This window comes from Sturnus vulgaris, chromosome 3 (assembly GCF_052056855.1).
Source record: "Sturnus vulgaris isolate bStuVul1 chromosome 3, bStuVul1.hap1, whole genome shotgun sequence".
In the NCBI taxonomy this organism is placed as follows: Eukaryota; Metazoa; Chordata; class Aves; order Passeriformes; family Sturnidae; genus Sturnus; species Sturnus vulgaris.
Window position 1 is genome coordinate 33,765,387 of NC_142245.1, and position 21,757 is coordinate 33,787,143.

At 40.5% G+C, this 21,757-nt stretch overlaps 1 protein-coding gene across 1 annotated transcript in view; it reads left to right on the forward strand.

Annotated features, from left to right (window-relative positions):
• The window catches only part of KIF26B (kinesin family member 26B), a 270,762-nt gene that overhangs the window by 65,284 nt on the left and 183,721 nt on the right, over positions 1–21,757 (forward strand). The window contains exon 3 of the mRNA XM_014878071.2: positions 19,531–20,064. Within this exon, the coding sequence (XP_014733557.2) occupies positions 19,531–20,064 (534 nt within the window). The remainder of the gene's footprint in view (positions 1–19,530; positions 20,065–21,757) is intronic.

Consider the following 21,757-nt stretch of genomic DNA (forward strand, 5'->3'; position numbering starts at 1 on the left):
TCCTGTTTGTGATTTGTATTTGATAGTACTGTATGATTCTCCAGAACATAAGCATGTGCTTTTGTGTGGTAGTCTTAAGACCCACTTTATGTTGGTGATATTTCTCAAAGTGAAAAAATGATCTGACAATTGTAAGGTAGAATCTAAACTGAAACAAAGTGACATGGTCAGTGCTATCTGGTTATCAGTTATCTGGTTATCAGTTATCTGGTGCTAGACTGATTCAGCAAGTTTAATCCATGCTCCTTTTCGAAATGCCTGTGGGAGAGAGAAGTGTATTATTTTTTATGCTGTATTATTGTGTGACATTATCTCACAATCCGTGAGTATTTTTCTTTTCCTTCTATTGCCTGTGACCTTCCCTCTGTGTAGATACTATCTGGAGTGTTCATATGGAATGTCCGTACTTCTAGGAAAATGTAAGCAAAGTCGGTCAAAGCAAAGTCTTTGCCCTTGTGTTTAGGGAATTTCAGGATGTTTGTATTAGGAATCCATGTAAATAAATCACCGGCAACAATTTTGCTTTTTCAGTGGAGAAAATTACTTGGAATGTATTTCAGTATTTTAGCCTTGCTAAACTACATGCAGTATAATGCTTAGTCAAACCATTTGATGTATTTAGGATATTTTTATAGTCAGTGAAAGAAGGCTCAGTCCTCAAAAGGTGACTTTACCAACTCAGACACTGAAAGGTGGCCTGTTTTCCTCCTCTAACTAGAGGAGTGTACGTAGGTGTAAGTGATGTCAGAGTATCCCATCTTGGTATATGGCTTTGTGATACTATCCAGATGCTCTTCAGATATGAACTGAATTGAAATCTTTTTGCATCACATTTTCTTTTCATGCCTGATGTTACCTTTGGATATATTGCTGTGTCAGTGAGGAACTGTTAATACTCTTGGTTTTGTCTTTTTGAGGTATGTGTAATTGTCAGCTTTTCAGAATAGGTTGAAGTTGTGGTACAGAACTATGAAAGTCACAAAATAATCCAACTGCACTTGCAATGGGTCCCAAAGTCTGCCAAGTGTGTGGACTTCAGTAATTTAAAGATCTGGTTCTCAGTTTCCAAATGGATTCCTAAGACAAAAAGTGTGCTTACACCAGCAGAAACCAGTTCCAGGTGTTTGTATTTTAGTAGCACTAATAAAATCTTATCTCTGAAGTAGTTGGACTTGTCATTGAGAGATCCCTAAATGAGGGATCCTGACCTTATCACAGATTCCAGGTCAGGAAGGTGAATGTTTTCTGTGCTGAACTTCTTACATGATGAATGAGCCTTTCCTTTGTCAATAAACTTTCACTTTGCTGACTGTTTTGATTTTCTTTTCCATTCGCTTCAACTTCCTGCATGAATTCAGTTTGCACTGGCTTACTGTATCCTTCTCATCATGTTGAGTTTTTGATCTTAGACTAACAGCCTGCTTCCTAAGATGTGCTAAAGGTTTTGTTGGATGGAAAAGTGGATATCTCATCAGCTCACTAAGGGAGTTTTGGTAGGGGGAAAAAAATTAATATACTCCTTCCACTCACACAAGTGCTAGTTGACCTGGGCAGGAGCTGGCTTTCAGGTGGGGTGCAACTGCTTCTAGTTTTGTATTTAGTATTTTCTCCCTCTGTTCCCTGATGCCTGGGCTTTGGTCACTTGTCAGACACAGTATGGTAAAAGACAGGAGAAGGACTTGCAGTGTACCCTTGCCAGTCTGTGGGTTTGTCAGACAACTTTATGGATGTCAAAGCAGAGAACAAATTTATTTTTTCTTAATTATGAGTGCTAATCCAGTAGAGGAAGTAGCAGAATTTGAGTGATATCTGTTAGCTAGTCTCTACTACATGGAACATAGCTTGGCGGGCATAAATCTGTACCTTGAGTTTTTGTGTATACCTTAAAGATTTAAATTAGGCTGAAAAGGTGAAATGGCTATGTGTAAAGAAATGTGCAATGCACAGAGCCTTCAGTCTGATGCATTTCTGCTACTGCTCAAGCCTAGCTCCTTGGCAATGCAACCTGTTCTCCCCTCTGTGTAAAGACTTCCAGTGAAACACAATGCCAAACTTGGAGTGCTCAGTGAGTGGGCTTACAATAACTGAACTATTAATTAAAATTCTGGAGTAGAAACTGAATATCCAAGACTAGTCAGAATGAAAATACAAAAGTGCATATTTCTGATTGAAATATAGGCCTTGTACACCTAGCTTGAGGGTGAGTCTCAGTAAAATTCATTGCAAATCTCCCTGTAGACTGATTCACATATGAAGTTATTTCTTTGATTTGATTTTCTCAAGCTGAATATACTGTGATTTGTGTGGTCGATGTCTGTTGGTCTAAGCACCTGGTATGTCAAAAGAAGTGTTCATACTCTGTTTTATTTGCTTCTCCATCTGGAGAGAAGATGAAAACTAACAGTTTAATTTTAGAGCTGAAAGATGATTGCATACTGTAGTGGTGAGTGCAGTAAAATTTAGGCAGAGCAAAATGTCCAAATATCCACTTTCATAATGTCTGCTCACTAGCGTTTGTGTTTCACTTCAGTCAACACCCTCCATCTATTAATGTTTCCCCACCATACCTAAAAAATTATCTGTTAAATCTTTACATGCACAGCTAAGCTGGTTAGAAGCTCTGTTAATAAAAGTTAGAATCTTGAGCATTAGACCTTTTCAGATTATGCCTCAGTTGAGTGGTCGATATTCGTGAGCTGTTTAGAGGAAGTGGATGCTGAGGAAACAAACAACTGACTCGATGGTATTAATTTGCTCAGCTATGTGGTTGAAGGTTGCTTATGGAAGGAAAACATGGTCAAAGACAAGATTCCAGAAATTTGCTTTTCCGTTTGTTGCTTTTGAAAGGGGAAAATAAAATGCTCCAAGAGCCAAATTTTTCCTTATTTAAGCTTCTGTAATTTTAAATGAGAACACTGTTTTCTCCATTTTTCAGAGACAGTGGAAAAGGGAGTTAATTCTCAGCATGCAATGATCTTCTAGCATTTTCTTCATGGGTAACTGCTGTGTGCTGTGTTTGCTGACAGTTGTTTGAAGTGCCATATATAAAGAAATCCTTATGTTTTATGGAAGGACTTCTTTTTAATTCACAAAAGGCTGGAAAGAAAGGAAAGTTGTTGCATGTCTCTGCAGTACTTAGAGAAGAGTGAGGAGTAAAGGAAAACTTTGGGACTGTGTGTGGAGGGAAAATGGAAAGATGCAGTCCTGAAATTCAGTACTAATGGAATTAGTGTAAGCAAGACCAGGCCATGAGTGTTTTAAAGGATATAGAGCACTTTAAAGAGCTAAAGACCTGCTCTTGTTTTCTGACTGCAGTGAAAGTTGTTTATCATTAGAGGCAAAAAATCAGATTCCTTCTTGCTCTTGCAAGATTTAGTTTCTTTTGGTTAGTATTTTACATTAAAAAATCTAATGTGTTTCAAATTAGGGTAATTTGAGGTTTTGGATAGGAGCTCTCTAATAAACATAATCAAGAAAAGATGTTCCATGGAGTAAGTTGCATAATATCTGGATTTGTTACTGTGTTTTACTTCCCCATCTACCCCACCCAACCAATACCAGAAGAGTTTACATTTATTTTTAGCTTTACAGGGTTTCTATTTTATTTTTTCTAGTCCTTTACATATCACAGACGTATCTTGACTCCTGAAAAGTTTTTGGTAGCCAGAAACCCTGGGGAGCTCAAAGGGGCAAGAGGGTGTTGGGGAGATGGCATGGAAGGGAGAGGGGGCTGGTTCAGCACCCACAGCTCTTCACCTGCATGGTGCCTCTGTGCTCTCAGAGCAGAATTGAGAGGGTGCTATGGCAAACATCTGAACACTGAATTTTGTACTGGCATCAAATCTCTGTGGTCTGAGTCAGGGACTCCTTAGCTGTGAGCAGGGTGCTGTGGGTCTGCAGCATGGCTACCCAGACCCCATGTTTGTTGGCCAAGCCTTTTTACAGCTCTGTGGAAGCTGTGACACGTATTCCCCTCACATGGGATTTTTCTGCTGTGATACCATTCAAAATTATCATCTGGGCTGTTTCTTGTACTATTTACTTCTGTTTCCAGACTTATGTTAAAATTTAATGAACTTTGTAGGAGGCAAAGGGACACTTCTGTAAGTTACTGCAGATTATGAGCCATTATAGCTCGAATATGTCCCTCCCTGTGGAAGTCCCTTTATAGCTTTGCTTGGCTATATGAAGAAGCACTGGGTTGCAGACTACTGCCTTCACCCTAAAAAATTCTGTTTCAGACATTACTTGTAGTGACTTTGGCAACCTGTTTCATGGATTTATCTCATGAGTGATGTACTAACGCTGCAAATGAAATGTGACATCGGAATCACTTTCCTGAGATGAGACCTAAAGACACATTTTAATGCATTAAATCAAGAATAGGCTTAAGGCAGTGTCCCAAATCTGTCAGCAGGACCATAGTTGCTTCCCACCCAGGCAGAGCATGTCCCAGGGCTGCATGGCACTGCTCTGCACGTTTGCTCCTGCTTTGGAGTGTGCCACAATGTATTTGACAGTAGACTTGATCATATGAGTTCTGAGCCCAGTTTGTGCATGTACAGTAGATGATTTCTGCTCTGTCACTGTAAAGGAAGCCTGAGAATTCCCTCATCTGAGGAGGTGAGGGAGAAGGACTTTCAGTAGTGGTTGCTGTGATGAATAGTGAGTATGTACAGATATGGGAAATTTTTAGCAGTCATGTCCCAGACAGTGATTTGAACATCTGCTCTGCCAGGTATCACAGCCCACACAGATCTGGACTACTCTACAAGAAATAAGGAAAAATGTCAGGAGCTTCCATCTGAACATCAGGAAACATGCTTTCACCATGCAGGTGACTGAGCACTGAGTCAAGTTGTCCAGAGAGGTTGTGGAGACCCTTGGAGATGTTCAAAAGCTGTTTGGACCAGACCTGGTCCTAGACAGTCTGTTTTAGGTGGTCCTACTTGAGCAGGGACATTGTATAGAGATCACCTCCGGGGTCCCTTCCAAACTCAGCTTTTCTGTCATTATGTTGCTTTGCTTCTCTTACTGAAAAACCTACAAGTATTCTTGGATCAGCCAGAACTGGGGACTTGGGCAAACAGAGTATAGGAAGTGCATGGTTTTGCAATTTCTGTTTGGGACTGATTTTGCAAGAAGGGGTCAGAATTATTTATTCATTGCATTGTAGATTTCTGTCTTGAAGTTAAAAACACTTCTAAATGTAATTGAGAAGAATAACTTGGGCCATCTTCAAACCTTTGAGATTTCTTTTTGTACTGCCCTTTGAGAGCTGACTTTATATGCTATTAAATAGCAAAAGCACTTTTCTGTGTAGATTTTTAAAAAACACCAACATGAGCATGAGGAAACTAACCATAACAAAGTTCAGGACAGAGACGTTTTAGTGCTTATTTGTGTGGAACAGAGCTGCAAACACCTTATGTATCTGATATGTCTGGCATTGCTGCCAAGTATAAGTGTGAAACCAATTTTGTACTAAGTCTGGCTGGGAACAGGGGCAGAAGGTTGGGTGGGGAATGAGAGGTTCACATCTGTTGTGGAAGATGGTGTAGAATGTTCTAGTTGTGCAGGTATAATTCTCCCAAGAAGTAAAATGAACTTAATAAGTAGTGGTGTATTCAATTTTTTTTTAAGCCAGAAAAACTCTGAAGATATCCATACATGTCAGATTTCATTAGTTATATTTGCACTGGATACCAACTGATGTCTCTGTAATCCTTCCCTTTCCATGTCCCTTAAGTTGTGCATAATAAATTCAGAAAATGCTACAGAAGTGGATGCCAGAAAAGGTCTCTGGTGAAATTTTGTGAGCATGCCAGAAAACATTCTGTGGATGGTAACTTGGGAGTGGATGGTAACTTGGGAGAGTAAGTTAAATTACAATACTAAATGCAGGGTTTAGTTGAGAACATGAAGAGCATTTAAAATTAGGCGAAGGAGGGGGAGTTGAACTTCCCAGTAACTCCAGACTGCCAGTCCCTTTGGTAATCAGTGGAGTCCTCAATGGGGACGCTGTAAGCATTAATAAAACAAAAAGATCCCAGTGTTCTAGTATCACATCTGGAAAACCTTAGAAGACCTTACATGTAGCTTTTGTAGTGTTGATGATAAAATAATTTCAGATACTGTGAGCTGGAGCCACAGTTCTGGTTATTAATATCAAACTGTACAAACAGATGCAAAAATAGCTAAAATGCTTGCAATTAAAAATATCAAATAATTTGTGCAGTGCAACTATATATCCATCTGTAAAACTGAAGTATGGGTGACAAAAAAATCTCCTCTACTTTACAGCATTCCAGGTGGAGCCACTGCATGCTTTCAAAGTGGAATAATGAGTGGTTGGCATATAGGAATCAGGTACTTGCATGCAGCTTCCAGCTTGCAAATGCAGTTTGTTTTTCCTATGGGACACAGCTAGTGTTCTTGCTAGCTTGAGTAGTGCAGAATTCTGGGGTTCTTCTGCCTGTGTTACTTGCTCATAAGAGAAAGTAAATACAAACAAAGAGTGAATTACTGCAGGGCAGTCTCTAACCTTTACTCAGGTCCTGAGTAGAAGGGCTGACAATGGACAATCTGTTTCCTTCAATAAACAGCCTCATGCTTGGCAGCTTTTCTTTGCAAGGTTGTTTGCTTCCCTGCCAGGTGTCACTGCTCAGGAGTCCCTGTTGCTCCTCGTGGCTTATCTAAGGGCTGTAGGCACCAAGGTCAGGGATGTGGGAGCTGGCTGCAAAGTGCTTCATGCGGCTGTGCTTGGGGAATCTGGCCTAAAACCTTTAAAGTGGCACCTTTGATCACTGCTGACCTGCTCAGGCTCCTTCTGCCCTCTGACTCTCAATCTTATCTCCATCTCAGTGCAACTCTTCTGCTCCAGCACTAGAAATAGAAATAGTGAGATTCAATGCTAATTCCAGGACATTATACTCCTTAGCTCGTGCCTCGTCTCCTTCAGAGAAGAATAATCTCTTTTGGGAACTGTCTGGGTCTGCCTGGATCAGAAAGAGTAAAGATGTGTGTGAGAGATAAATAGAGACTAATAATAAAATGTGACCAAAGCTCTGGAAATGAAACTAATGAAAATAAGGCAATGAAGCAGTTAGGAGAGTTTTCTCACAATCGTTTTCTTTCTGAATATGTAGCTTTCAGCTATTCAGACAAAAATAAATTTAAACCAGTAAAATAACTACTTCTTGTTTCCTCTTTCCTTGCACTATTTTCCTTGAAGCATCTTTCTCGGATGATGTTAACACCATTGTCTGTTTGTTTGTTTCGTCGTGTTTTCTTAAAAAAAATCTAAATCCAGATGTCTGTTTTCTGTCAATAAATAACAAAATGAGATTTTTTTTTTCCAGATTGTATGAATTATGCATGTATGTAGATTTTAAAATGTGTTTACTTAATCAGTGGTGGCTGAAATTTGTAGAAAGTACTTTAAGAGGCCATTGGGTAACTGCTGATTGTAAATGATTTTTATTTAAGAAGGTGCGTCTAGATTTTCTTAAATTGCGTTTAATTTCTGAATCTAAGACCTAAATCAGTAGCGGGGAAACACGGAGCTTGATTTAGAGAGTTACTCTGTAGATTAATTGTGGGAGGTGCCCTTGGCCTTGGGTAGAGGGGAAAGGGAAGAGCAGTGCCATAGTGGCAGTGATTGTTTCTAGAACTATTAGCTTTGTTAATTCAGATGTAATTCCCATTTCCCTATTGATAATGCTGTGACTGGGTGCACGAGAGGTCCTGTACTAGTCTGAAGTCATGATCAGTGTCTTTTAATCTTTACAGAAGTTGGAAATCTATACTTCTCACTGGTTAGAGAGCTTTTCATCTGAAACTGTAACTTGAGGTACATTGTATTTTTGTTTAAGGCTGGCTAATGTTACCAGCCTCTGCTGGAAGTTTTTTCCTCTCCTATTTTTTTTTTTTTTTTTTTGTGTGTGGCTCACTTGGGGACTATTTGGCAAAACATTTGTAATCTTAGCCTTCATCAGACCACACAAGTCAAGAGGCTGATCCCCTCTTGGGCTTGTCAGCAGTCAGCTTAATCAGGACAGAACGTGAGCTGTGGTGGGAATGGGTTAGACATGTTTTTAGCCCACACTTGTAGATCGGTGTCATGGGGGGCCAGCAACACTGAGCTGTTTGGCAGTGAAGGCTCATTATGTGCTTGTCCCCTGTGGTCCCTCAGCAAGGGCTTGAGGCTTCTGTTCACAGTGAATGGATGTGGGGAGGGGAGTGCTTGGCCTCCTTCAGCTGTGAATGCTTTCATTGAGACCTTGGTGAGAACTCTTTCCAGCTGAGCCCTGTTGCATCCTTCACCATTTGAATTGTTTGGGACTTTGTGAGGGTGCAGAGGATGGGATGAAGGGTGTGGTAGCCTGGGGTTTCACAGTGTGAGTAATTTTGAAAAAACCCAATAGTTCTGTGCTGAAACAATGCCTACTTTTGGAGTTTGTGTTATTCTTTTTTTAAGAGGTGACAACAACAGGAGGTTATTAGCTGTAGTCCAAATCTCCCCTAATCTGTCTGTAAAGCTATGTATTCAAATAGAGCATTTACCAGCCTGGAGAAGCACAGTGGTAAATGTTAGATGCTGTTGCTTCTGGCTGTGAATGTTCAGAAGCAGCACTGGTCTCAGGGGGGTGACCATGGCCCACAGGATCATATTGTATTCTGTACCAGCTTCAGCTGGCTTCAGATTCATGAAGGTTTCTTCTATACCCACATCACTTGGCCTGGCAGCCAAGTAGCCCATCAGCCTCTGGACCCAAGCTGGTACCCTCCTTCAGGGCAGCCTTGTAGCATGCAGCTGGGTCAGCTTGAGTCAGTGCTGGTGTAGCTGGTGCCTTCTGGATCACCTGGCACAGAAGCAGCCAAATGCAGGTTCTGCAAAAGCCATGGTGAGTGATGTTGGAGCTCTCTTCTTGTCATGTAAAGCCACACTCAGAAGCCTGACAGCTTCCATCCTGACCACAGCTTCTTGTCTTCCCCACACATCTTCCTGCACTCACCAGCCCCTCACAGCCAGACTCTATCACCTACTCTTGGCACAAAATACCAAAACCTGTGCAATTCCTGCCTCAGCAGATGCAGGCAGAGTCTGCTGAAATGGAGCTGAAGCATATGCTGAAGTATACACGAGTTTATAGTTTGGGTAGAAAGTCACACACTGACACAGTGTAATGAAATTTAGCAGGTATGTTTGCAGCAGACTTAAAAAAAAAAAAAAAAAAGGCTGTGTGTCATAACACACTTTCTATCATGTGTGTTGGCATGGCTGAACACTACACCGAGGGTGGAGAAAAAACTTTGCCTGGAGAAAAGGCGTCCTGTGCACAGCAGTTTGTCCTCATGCTGTATGTAAGGAAGTTGTGACAGAGTTACTCAGTTTGCTCTGAGAGTAGTTCAGATTCCTGTTACTTTGAGTTTCTTCAGGATTTTGTCTTTCTCTTTCTTCCCCTTTGCATATCACAAACATTTATACTGTGCTAGTAAAATATAAGCTGATCTTGCAGCTGAGTGGAAATCTGCAAACAGCTTTGCTCATGAAATTATTCCCATCTGAAAAGCTGAGGTGTTCTCCTGCTTCTTGCACTGTATCCTAGGTGGAATAAAAGCTCTTTCATAGCTGCTCTAATACTTTTAGATTTGACTGCATGGAAGTTAGGGGCACATAACACCCTCAAAGGTAGATTTTAACTTTTCTGCTGCATTTTTTTGTGTGTTTTTATATGTCTGTAATATTTTATGCAAGCATAAAAATGGTACCAATATATTTAAATTATTGTACATGAAAAGTCTGTAGAATATTATGAGATCAGAAATGATAAAAGAAATGTACATGCACATACAAGTTTCACTTCCAAAGATAAGTTTTTGATATGTTACACCTCATTTTAGGTGTTCCAAGGATCACAGGCAGTAGTTATAAGTGATTTCATGTGTCAAAGGATATTAAGAAAAACCATAATTAGACAATTTGATAACTAGATCATTAACAAGCTCTTAATATAACTGTGCTAATGGAACAGCTATACAACAAAACTATATCTGGTTACTGTCTGGTATTACATTAAAGCCGAGGAGCTTTCACAGGCAAATGTAACTCACACTGAGATAGTATAAAACTGTTATAATTACATTTCACTAGGTTGCACTGGGATTTTTCTTTTCTCAGTTCACAGTATTAATAAAAACAAACCCAAGTGCTAATAAAAAATAACGAGTAAATATTATGCACACCTGAAGTGGTAATTATGGTGTCAGTTAACCTGAGCTGGGATTAGTGTTCAGAGTGAGGTGGGGTGTCACAGCAGAGGGGCAGGAGAAAGGGTGAAAGACACCTGCTGCATTTGGGAGCTGTGCACCTGATGAACCTGGTGATCCTGAGGCTGGACTCCAAAAGGCTGTGCAAACCAGGAAGGGAGCATGGCCATTGTATTGCTGGCAGGAAAGGAACAGGATGGTGGTGCTTTTCCTTCTCTGAGGTTGAAAGGGGATTTTCAAGAGGCTGAGTCACTGAAAGGTGGTTTGGACATGGTGGGAGTTTGCAGAGTCCTGATGCAGAAGGAAGCAGAACAGCCCTTCTGTGGGTGAATGGCTTGGGGTGAGGAGGAGGTGATAATAATAGCAGGCCAAATGTTGCTGAGGGGGAAAGATTTACCATATGGCAGTGAGACTGTGAGAGCCTGCATGGCTAGGCAGCAGGGGACTTTGGCTGCCTGTGGAGCAAGTGACTGTCAGTATGTGGTCACTATTTAAAACAGCAGCCCACTGCTGGCCTGGTGTGTGCCAAGGAGGATGTTTCAGACAGGTGGTGTCAAACCTCAGTGCTGCTTACAGGATGCTCTTACGTAACTTCTGTCTATCCAAAATACAGCATAAAGTCTTTTGGGAAAGCAGGCTGGCATACAACTCATTAATAGGAAAGTTGTGATCTTCCTTCTAGGTCAGAAATTGTTTACCCCATCAATACACCTTCAAATTGCTTGTGTCAGAAATTAGGAGAAAAGAATTCTTTCAAAGGTCATTGTCTTGATTTCTTCTCTCTTCCTCCTTCATCCCCTTCCAGTCTCACCATCAGCTTCAAGTAAGTATTTCGTCTTTTTCTTCTGTAGTCTAAAGGATTGCATAATCATCCTAGGATAGTTCTCAGCCTCTCAAGATCTCTTAATTAACCCTCCGGCTTACTCAGTGCCTACTTGCTTGATCCTGGATACATTTCCATACAGGAACTAACTTCTAAAGAAGGTGTGTAGTAGCTCTGTGAGTATTGAGATGCATGTTTAGTTCAGTTGAGATAAAAAGCTGATGGAAGTCCCCAGTCAACAATACTAGTGTGAGATGTGACTGCCACTGAGTGGTAGGAGCAGGCTTGTGTGCAGCTTGGAATGCTCTGCATCTACAAAAGCTTGAGAACCAGTGCAGAGAGGAGACTCATTCCTGTTTCCAAATTACAATGTTAGCTATCTAATGCCAAGTTGAAATATAGAGAAGAGGCAAATACATTTCAGTTTTTCATGTGCTTCTGACTGTGAATGTGCATGGGAGAGGCTTAATCATTACTGTGAAGTTGTCTTTGTGATCTCTTTTCCAAGTGGTTAGGAACAATATTTATTCTCTTGTTTCCTAGTTGTCATGCAGATAAGCTCCATCTAATTTGAATAAAGTGGGCAGAAATTTACTTCTACTTGCTAAGATTAAGATTTCTTGGATTGCTTGGTGTTTTTGTGTTCAGGGACATGAAAGAAGATCAGTCTAAAGTGTGAATTTGAAATAGCTCTGTTAAACTGCAACTCTTCAGGTTTTAACTGTCCATGATTAGTTCTGTACTGAAACTTGCAATGCTCTAATTCTAATCAAGCCATATCCTTGATGTTCCCAACTCCTCTCCAGTCAAGCTGAGATGGGCAGAAATCTGATAGTGGCACAAAAGAAATTGGAAAAGAGAACCTGAGCGAATGTTGCTTGAGGAGAGCATATTCAAGATGAATGAAAGGTAGCTTTGCTGCACCTCATTGGAACCTCAGAGTGAAGTGGATGAAATGGTAAAATTCTTTCCAAAAGTCAAATGAATTGGAACAAACAGAACACAATAACCGAAAATCAAAAGGAAGTTTTGCAAAGGCAAAGCTCTTTACCCATTGTACAAACCACCACCAACTGTATCAATCTATTGACGTTTTTCCTTTTCTTGGTTATTCCCTTCCAAAACAGTGGAAATTAATGCTTTCTTGCATTACTTGAATACAATTTAAAGATAGTAATGTTTCTCAGAGAGGAGAGAAAAGCAGCAGAGTGAGCAGCAGAAGTGTTTAAAAAAGCAGGATACAAAAGTTAGCTGAAGAGGAGCAAAAGTTTTTGGTTCTCTGATGCCTGTCAATTGTAGATGTTCTGAAGCTGAATAGATTTGCTTACAAAATTTTACATATTGAGTAGTTCTTTTGAGATTGCTAAATCATTAAATAAACCCCACAATAATATTTCTAAAAATTATTTGCTTAAAATAAAATATTCTCATGTTTGAAAAGCAGTTACAAGTGGTTTTAGCTTGCCACAAAGCTCTTTTAAATGAGGGGAACAGTAAGCACATAGGTGTCACAAAAATTGTGCTGATCTTCTCACTTGTGATATTTAGTTACCTCACTTCAGGTATGACATCTTTTTGAGAAGTCACTGGTTACTGTGTCAATAGTGGCTCAGTGCTGGGTTTTGTTAAAGAGCTCTGATGCTTGCCTCTCAGGAAAAGCAAGCTAAACTTTGAAAATTTGGGGGCGTGTCAGAACAAGAATTGCTACTGTAGCCTGATTTCTCAAAGAGGACCAAATGATCTGTTGATTAGATGTTTATCAAGGTTTCTAATAATGGGGAGATTTGAAAGGATCAATGAAAAATTAATGTTTCTCCAGTGTTTTAACATGTCTGCCCATGTAACTCATAGGTCCGTCACGCTTTATGCTTATCCCAGATGAGCTAGAAAGGCTGGCTAAAAGGATCTCAGCTACACAGAACAACATCTTTGTGAATGTCATCAGAGGGATTTTATGGCAAAGGTATCATATCTGCCACTGTGGTGAGGGGTGAGATTTGGTTGATAAGGCTAACAGTTTGTAAGCTCATGAAAGCAGCTAATCCTGACAATAGCTGGCTCAAATTCGCAGCTGGACCTCAGCTCAGTGAAGAGGCAGCAGTAGCCACTGACTTCTGTGAGGTGACTAGACACCTGAGCAAAAATGCATCTGAAGTACATCTGGGCTCCGTGCATGACACTAAATTGCTTATAACAATGATGCAGGAAAGTACCAGGAGGTCAAGGTGAACAATCTGAACACAAGCTCATAGTGTGCTCTGGTGGCTAAGAAAGCAAATGCAATCTTTCCATTCCAGTCAGGAAAGTAGAATGCAAAGAAAGGAGAACAGAGCTGCTGCTTTTTCCAGCATAAAGGTTGAAGTTTGTGCGATTGAGTTTATTTCTATTCTTTGTTCTATCAAAAGAGTGCTGACAAACGCTGCCCTTTTAGCAACAGCTGAGTTTGTCTGCCACATAACTGTAGAAGAATCTTCCCTCCAGGAGACCCTGTTATGCTGTGGCCAGAGATTTAGCAGAGCTCTAGACAGCTGCATAGCAAAGCTCTTTGGTCAAGACTTGGATTTGCACCACTGAATGTGTATTTAGATTTTCCTGCTGCTGTTTCATCTCTTCTTCCCAACCCAATTAAAAATCTGGCTGCTGCTTAGCTATCGAATGTTAACACAAACACCTGTGTGCCAGATGTGTACAGCTGTAAGTCTGTCAGTCCATCAGTGCTGATCCATCAGCAGAGTCATGAGCCAGTCCATGGAACAATTAGAAAACACCTTTTGTTTTTTTTTTTTTTTTTTTCCTCCTTCTTTCTGTCCTATTTTTAATCCTATTTTTCCAGGGTTTTCTCTCTTCTGCTTCCTGCTGCTGCGAGTTTGTAAGGTGAGCCCTGCTCAGACTTTGTCTACTTCAGATAAGAAAACAGCCTAAACCAAAGGAACACATTTTTCTGGCTGCAGAGTGGCTGGTTAATACTGACAAGTGTTAAATTAGAGAAGTGCAAATGTCAGCTGTGTGTGCCAGAAAAGCACCTTGAAATACTAATGTTGTGAGGGCTACACCAGACAGGATTAAGACTTCGTTTTTGAATTCCCTCTCTTTCTGAAAAGAACCAGTCTCCCAGATGTGTTTTGGAGATACTCACTCTAGGACTGGGTGTACTCTCATTGCCTTTTTGAAACGAAAGGCTCAAGTCAGCAACAGAATGTTCAAGTTTGATAGACAAGAATGGTAATAGTTAAAGGGGTGGGGCATAGTAATGCAGCTGAGGTTTTTACTGCAGTTGGTAAGACAGTGCTTTCTGGAAACAGGCTTGTGTAAAAAGGCTCTTTCTTATTCTGCTATGCTTTCCTCATGACCTCTACTGTCCCCAACATGAAGTAAAAGTGGGGGATGTTCCTGCTAGGGAAAGGAGAGAGTTTCAGAAGGAAGAGAGTGAAGTATGTTCTTCTCTAGCAGAGGAGATGGTTTCATTTGCTCAGCTGGGAGTGATAATGGAGGGCTTATTTGAAGATGCTGTGTTGGGTGTGAGGGGTGACTTCTGTGGTAGGAAGGGTAAGGAGTATGGTCTTGTCCAGAGAAGGTATCAGTTACTGTGTACAGAGAAATAGAAAAAGGGAGGCCACGTTGTTGCCCCCTTGGTCTCACTCATGTGCAAACTTGGCTTTTACTTACCAGAAGACTGATTGTGCTAGCAGAGATCCCGCCAACTTAAATAATTCACATGATTCAGTCTTTACTGACTGAACTCTGAATTTCTGACTGAATTTCTATCCAAGAGTTCCCAGCTCAGTTTGATGGTGCAATGCTGCTAATTTAGAGTCATAGTGTATATCCTGTCATGCTTATTTGAAGAAAACCTCCCATTGACTTCAGTATATTTGGATTTACTTTTGCTTTAACAGAAGTGATGCCATTGTAATGGTGAGGAGCTGTTTTTCCACTGTTGGGGCTCTGGAATGCTGCAAACAGAAAATCTCTCAAATATAGCTTAGAAGATGATAGGATATGTTTAACATAGGATGCAGAGTCACTTGGAAAATAGCCTAAGTGCCTCTGAAAAGTTAAATTACAAGTATGGTCTCTTTATTGAGCTGAAAAGTACACCCTCAGGAGAGAAAGGAGAATGGAGGAGATTTTTTCTCTTTTCCTTTTTTCTTCCCTCCCCCTCCCCTTTTTTCTTTTTTTTTTTTTCCTAAATAGAGACCAACTGCAGACTAACATGATTGGGTTTAGAGTAGAGGGAGTTTGTGCAGTCATGGAATAGCATGGGGTTTTTTATCAGGCTAAAACTTCCCTCCTACTAAAGTTTCTTAATTAGTTCTTCTACACCCTGCCTGGATCCTTTCAGAAACAAAAGAACTTCATGAGTCTTCTGTGGGCATCTTCAATGCTTAGAAGCTGGCCTCTGTGATTTAGTTAGTATTGACTACTTTGTCTTTCTGTAAAGAGCAATGAGTAATACTGGTGTTGAAGAAAACAATTTGTTCGAGAAGGTCTTGAGATTCATTGTATATTTGATTTTTCTCTGAGCTAATGACGTAAGTTTTCCATGTTTAACTTGCATAGGCTGTCATTGAACAAATACAGTTACATATGAAATCTTAGTGAGTATGACCTGTATTAGTATCTGCCTGCTGTATGCTTGCAAAATAGTAGAATGTGTATAGGTGCTTTGTGCTGGAAGTGGTTGTTTGCTTTCTCTCTTGAGGAAGATGGGCTCTAAGCTGAATGGCAGGAAGGAAAGGATTATTCTCTTTGTCATCTGCTTTCCTAGTGATGGACTTAGAATACTGAACACTAGACAGCAAGGTACAGATTTATGAAGGGCTATGAAAGAGGTGGAGGATGCTTCTGCATTACCTTATCATATAGCAATCAGGCAGTTCCTTCTTCCCCATGAAGTTAGGACTGCGTTTTCCCTGGTGGAGCTGTGTACTTCAGTGTTTCTTAACTAGTGCCTGTTCTCTGTGTGTTTTCACTGGGTAAAACAAGAATTCCTATGACCTATGATAGGTCTCTAGTGCACAAAATTTCCTTCCACCTTCTTTCTTTCCCATATGGGTTTTTGGTTCAGGAACAAAGACGAGAGATGAGTTACTATCTTGGTGTTCACTTGACCTTGAGAGCTCAAAGGTAATGTGAAAAGGCTTCTTGCAGAATAGCTCAGTGTGCACTCTGTTTAGTTTGCTGCTTGCCTCGTGCATTTATGCAATGGTCTGTGGTTGTGGCTGATCTCCTGAAGCTTTCAGACCTCTTACATGCCTTCATTTGTTTATTATAGGAATAGGAGTTTACAGTAATGCTGTTTATACTAAACTTGGGTGAACCATTGCAGCAAGAAGAGAGACCATCATGAACCTTTGCCCTGAACTCACAGCAAACTCTCTTGCGATTTTTAAATTTCTGTTTCAGTTTTCAGTGTCACTATGCTTTGTTCTGTCAGGACTGGAAATGAGTGCCAAAATATAAATGGTATTTCTACTGTCAGCCTCAGATTTCTCAAGCAAATCTTCTCCTGTGCCAGGGAATGTGGAGTTTCTTAGACCTCACATGTTTCACTAGAGACTTTTTCAACTTAACCTTTTTCAACTCCTGCTCCTCTGTGCAGCTGGCTCAAAGCGTTTGTCCAGTGAGGCTTGCCTGTCACTTTTGTATGGGACAAGATATTGGTTATTGAACAAATAAGCATTCCTGGGGAAATGTGTGCAGACAATTGCTTGCAGATGAAATATTGAAACAGCAAGTACAGTGTACCTGCTCTTTGAGCAAAGGTATAGGGATTGTTCAGCTTTGGCCTCTTCCCTGCTAGTATGTTGTAAGGCTGTCAGCCACTTCTGTGGAATTACAGTAGAGCTGCCTAGTGCAGAATAAGGAAGTAAACTCTCTAGGCTCCATCAGTTTTGTTTTGAGAACAAAATGTGACTAATGTCCTTCTGGAAGCTGAGTTTATCCAAATTTATTTGCTGTCCCATAGACTTTTCTGTTTCATATCCCGGACTTGGATCCAGTATTGAACTATCCATCTAGTAGATTATGATAGATTAGTAGGACCAATCTTGGGAGTAATCAATTCAGGTTGTGCCTGTTTCTTTTTTCTGTTCCTGAGGAGGAACATTCTGCCTTCTTCTCTCCCTCCTTCTCTCTCTCTCTGTTTATTGTTGTATCACAGAACGATCTGATGTTTGTTTTAACACTGAGATGAAGCTGAATTCACTGCTGTCCAGCACTCTTTAAAGTTCGTGTGCTACTTGAATATTTATATCATGCTGACATTTGCTTACTTTAGAGAAGGCTTTATTTCCTTGGAATATTTATCATAGTATCCAAGAATTTCCATGTTCTAACTGCTGCTGGATCTGAATGTTGTATATAATTACCTGGGCCCAAGCCCAGTTGCTTTAGGGAAGTTAACTTTCAAAGAATAGCAACCATTTCTGTGGCACTTGCTAGCTGCAGGAAGAGCTGGCAAGGATTTTTCCTGCACTGATGTGGAGCAGCCTGGAAGTAAGACTCATACCTCACTTCAGCTATATAGGCAGCTTTGTCTAGCTCATTAAGGGGAAAATAGAGAATCATTTCCTGGCACACCTGGCATCATGGAGTGGATGCCTATATCTGATGTGATCTGTTGACCTAGTTATGGTCTGGGATGGAAAATGTGATTTGACAGGTTTTATGTCCTGTTTTTTCTCCCCGATTTCTACCAGTGCCTTTCCTGAAGGTTAATGGGGAAGGGTTGGTGCAGAATCCAGTTCCTGCCTTCCTGACACACTTTGATGCTCTGACCCCTTTGTGCATAGAATAGAAATGACCAGCTTGAGGCTTGATCAGACTTCAGCCTCCTGTTGTTTCCCATCAGCTTATATGACTCTCCTGGGCTTCTGTGGCTGGAACTGCTCTTTTGCTGCTGTGCATAAAGAGGCACCATGATTTATGAATCAATTAATCACTGCATGCTGAGGAGTTGTTCACGGTAGTTAAACAGTGAAAATAAAATGCTTGAGTCTATAATAAAGACGGATCATAATGAATATGACCCTCTACCAATGAATTCTCTCCATCCCTGTATTATACCCCCTACCCACTTTCCCAGCACAGCCAAACTATCAAGACATGAAATTTGTCTATCTCAATGCATGAGGTTCATCAAATTACTTAATTAGATGATAAGAGTGCTGTCTATTTGTGGTGGGTTCCCCCCCCCCCCATGCACTCTGTTTTTGCTGCTAAAGCTGTTAAAGCCACAAAGATTAAGAGAAAATATTCTGATACTCTTGATTTTAAAACTTTTTGACTACTCAAAAAAAAAAATCCACCAGTAAGTCTCTAAAAATTAGGGAGGGGCAGCATTAGGGTCTGTCCTGCCTGACCTTCAAAGCTGCAGAAATATGGTGTGAAAATACCAAGAAATTTCCCATCAAATAACTGTCACTTCTTGCTCTGTGCAATGCACACATCATTTCTGTGAATTTTTAAAACTGTGTGATACTTTAAGAACCAGGCAAGTTTGGTGACAATTCTGCTTTAAGATTGCTGTTTGGCTTCACAATTTGCACTTCAGTGATGGTAGTCAGATCAGGATGCATGGTGCCCTGTGGGCAGCACCACTGATGTTCAGATATCTACCCATGAGGTAAGGCTATGAGACAAGAGGCTTTAAACTTGATTATATGGTTTTCCACTAAAACTGTGCTTTCAGAGAAAAAAATAATTCTTTACAGATGATTAAGTCTATATATTTTGGTTTTTTTAAAGAGAATTGTTATTGTGTTTTGTGTTATCAGCAGATACCCAAAATAGTACTAGAACTTTAATTAACAAAAAGGTGGTTTGTTTTCATTTGTTCTTTTTTTTCTTTGTTGGCTGAAGAGTGTTTTCTTGGTAAATTATTTGATCAGCTATCCATCTGTTTTGAATTCTGAAAAGGATTTTTGAGGGAGTGGTGGTACTTTCTAATTTTTTTTTGCTGCTGTTTTTAAGTGTTAAATTTTTGTTGCAGAGCATTTCCTGCGTTTTCTGAATATCAGAAGTTGATGAGTAGATGGATTTAGGAACCTTGCTACAAGTCCACTGGCTATAGTGGAGTTGCTCTTAATCTCACCTGTGTAACTAAGAGCAGATTTCATTCAAGCCAGAAATTAGGTGCAGTGGTGTGAAGCAGGTTAATTCCTTTTCTCTGTCATGCATTGAAGCTTGCAATGGAATTATAATATTTGCCACTTATCAGTAAAATAATTTTTCCTTTCCAACACAATCTAGTTTCTCAGTTTTGTTCAGCTTTCCTGCTGGCACACGTTGGCTATATCTAATAGCCTTTGTTTGCATTCTAAGCTTATCTCATAAATTTGTTTTTGAAATGCAGTAATAATGTTTCACTGTGGTGGCCATGGTTAAACATTTCTCTCCTGTCCCCCCCTTACCCTTCTCTGTTTGATTTTTAGGACCCAGGTTTCTCTTCGGTGATTCATGAGAAGCTCCAAGTTCCCAATACCATTCGCAAGGCGTGGAATGAGAAGGACAACAGATGTGATGTTTGTGCCACACACCTGAACCAGCTGAAGCAAGAGGCCATTCAGATGGTGCTGACCTTGGAGCAAGCTGCCAACTCAGAACATTATGATGCCTCACCAGGCTCTCCCCCACCTCTCTCCAATGTCCCCACGTTGGTGAGTCCTCGGCACATGGGCAGCCTGCAGCCCAGGGACTGGGCATACGTGCCTGCTCCTTATGCTCCATCTAATTATACAGCCTTTGTTGCCAACAAACACAGTGGAAAACCCAACACGCTAGGAATTGGAAATGGGGTGGAGAAAAAAAACGGCTCCCCTGGACACCAAGCCAAGGTCAGCTTTCAGATGGCCACCAGCCCCAGCAATGGCAATGTTCTCAACTCTGTGGCTATCCAGGCCCACCAGTACCTTGATGGCACCTGGTCTTTGTCAAGAACGAATGGAGTCACTCTCTACCCCTACCAAGTAAGTATTTTCAAATAACAGAACATACTTGTTTCCTTCCCACTGAAGCTGGCAGGGGCCTACTAACACACTTTGCTCCTGTGGGGTCAAAGTTGAGCTGCTTGTGTAAGTGAGCACTCAGACAAGAAGTGCTGTGAATCACTGTCTCCCTGATAGGGGATTGGGTTGGGGGAGACACACATCAAAGGCAGTATTCATGAGAATACCTTCTATTAATTCAGCTGTTACTGACAGCAGAACTGAGTTGTTGTTTTTAATGGCAGATAACTAATCACACAGTATTTTCAATTATTTGCTCGTACAGTCGTCTCTCACTTTCACTCAGAGTACTCAGTTGGAGCAGCAGCTGGGAGCCAGCCACACTTGTTTATGCCCAAGTGGAAAGCGACACTTGTGCACCAGTGATTTCTGAGCTGGTACTCAGGAAGGATCTGGATGATCTTTTAATCCATCCTCTGTGTGTATGATCATTGAGTACATATAGCAGGCACTAATTTCTTTGATACATTTTAACTTGCCTTCAGCATTTCTTGATGCCAGTGGGTTCAATGAGTCCAGTAATCTCCAGATCCCAGCTGTTCTGGGAGATTTTCATGTACTTCTCAGCATGTTCTTTTTCTCCTCTTGGGTCTGTTGTTTTCTAGTACACCACACCTGTAAGAACCTGTAGAGCCCCTCCATGCCAGAGGGCATAGAAGAAGCTTTTTTTGTGTGACAGGAGGTGGGCTTTCTGACACACTGAACTGCAGCTGGTGGGGCTTTCAGAGTACTTAAGCCCTTGCAAGTTGTGATATAAGCCTGTTCTTCACTTGTTCTCACAAACGTCCCAGTTGGCTTCCTTAGGCACATAAATAACTTCGAAATTGGTCTTTCTACTAAATTATGAACATATTCCAAGATAGATTCTTAAATTAATATTTAACTTTTATTAGTATGACTAACTAATATTACAGCCAGAAAAAAAGCAATGTTATTCATAAGCATTAAGATACTGTCATGCACCAAAGCAAACCAGGTAAAACCAGAAATGAAGTACAGTTATTTTATCTGGAAAATATGTGACTTTATGTGCTTTTGTGGATTTATGCTCTACTGAACCTGAATCATATTTGGGTAGGTCACTATGTGATCATAGTTTTCATCTAAGAAAAAAAATGTGATCTGTGTTTCAGCTAAGAAAAAAAAAAAACTAAACAAAGAATGCACTTCGAATAACTGTTATTTGTAATGGGAAAATTAGTTCCATTTTATTGCATTCACTATCTTTTAGGTTCTTGTTCTGTGAAAATGTGGGTTTTGTTTACTTTTTGTAATGTCTGCATTTCTTTGATGATTAATTTTGTCTTAAAAGTATTCACTAAGAAAAATCTAATATTCAGAATTGTCTTGACTGATTCTGTAGTTTGGATCCAGTTAAATTCAGGACTCTTCCCTACCCTTGACTTTCAATAACCTTGAAATAGAAAACACTGCCTGCTCTCAAGACACCCCAAAGTCAACACAAACCCCAACCAAAAGCCCCAACTAACAGCAAAATAAACACAAAATGATGAACAAAAAAAAAAATCCCAAACGAGCCTAGCAATGCTGGCCTGTGTTAGAATATGCTGATCATAGGTTTCATCTCTTGCTTTAAGATTCTTCCCTCAAATGTTAAAATTCTCACTATAGTCGTTGCCACACGTAATTCTCC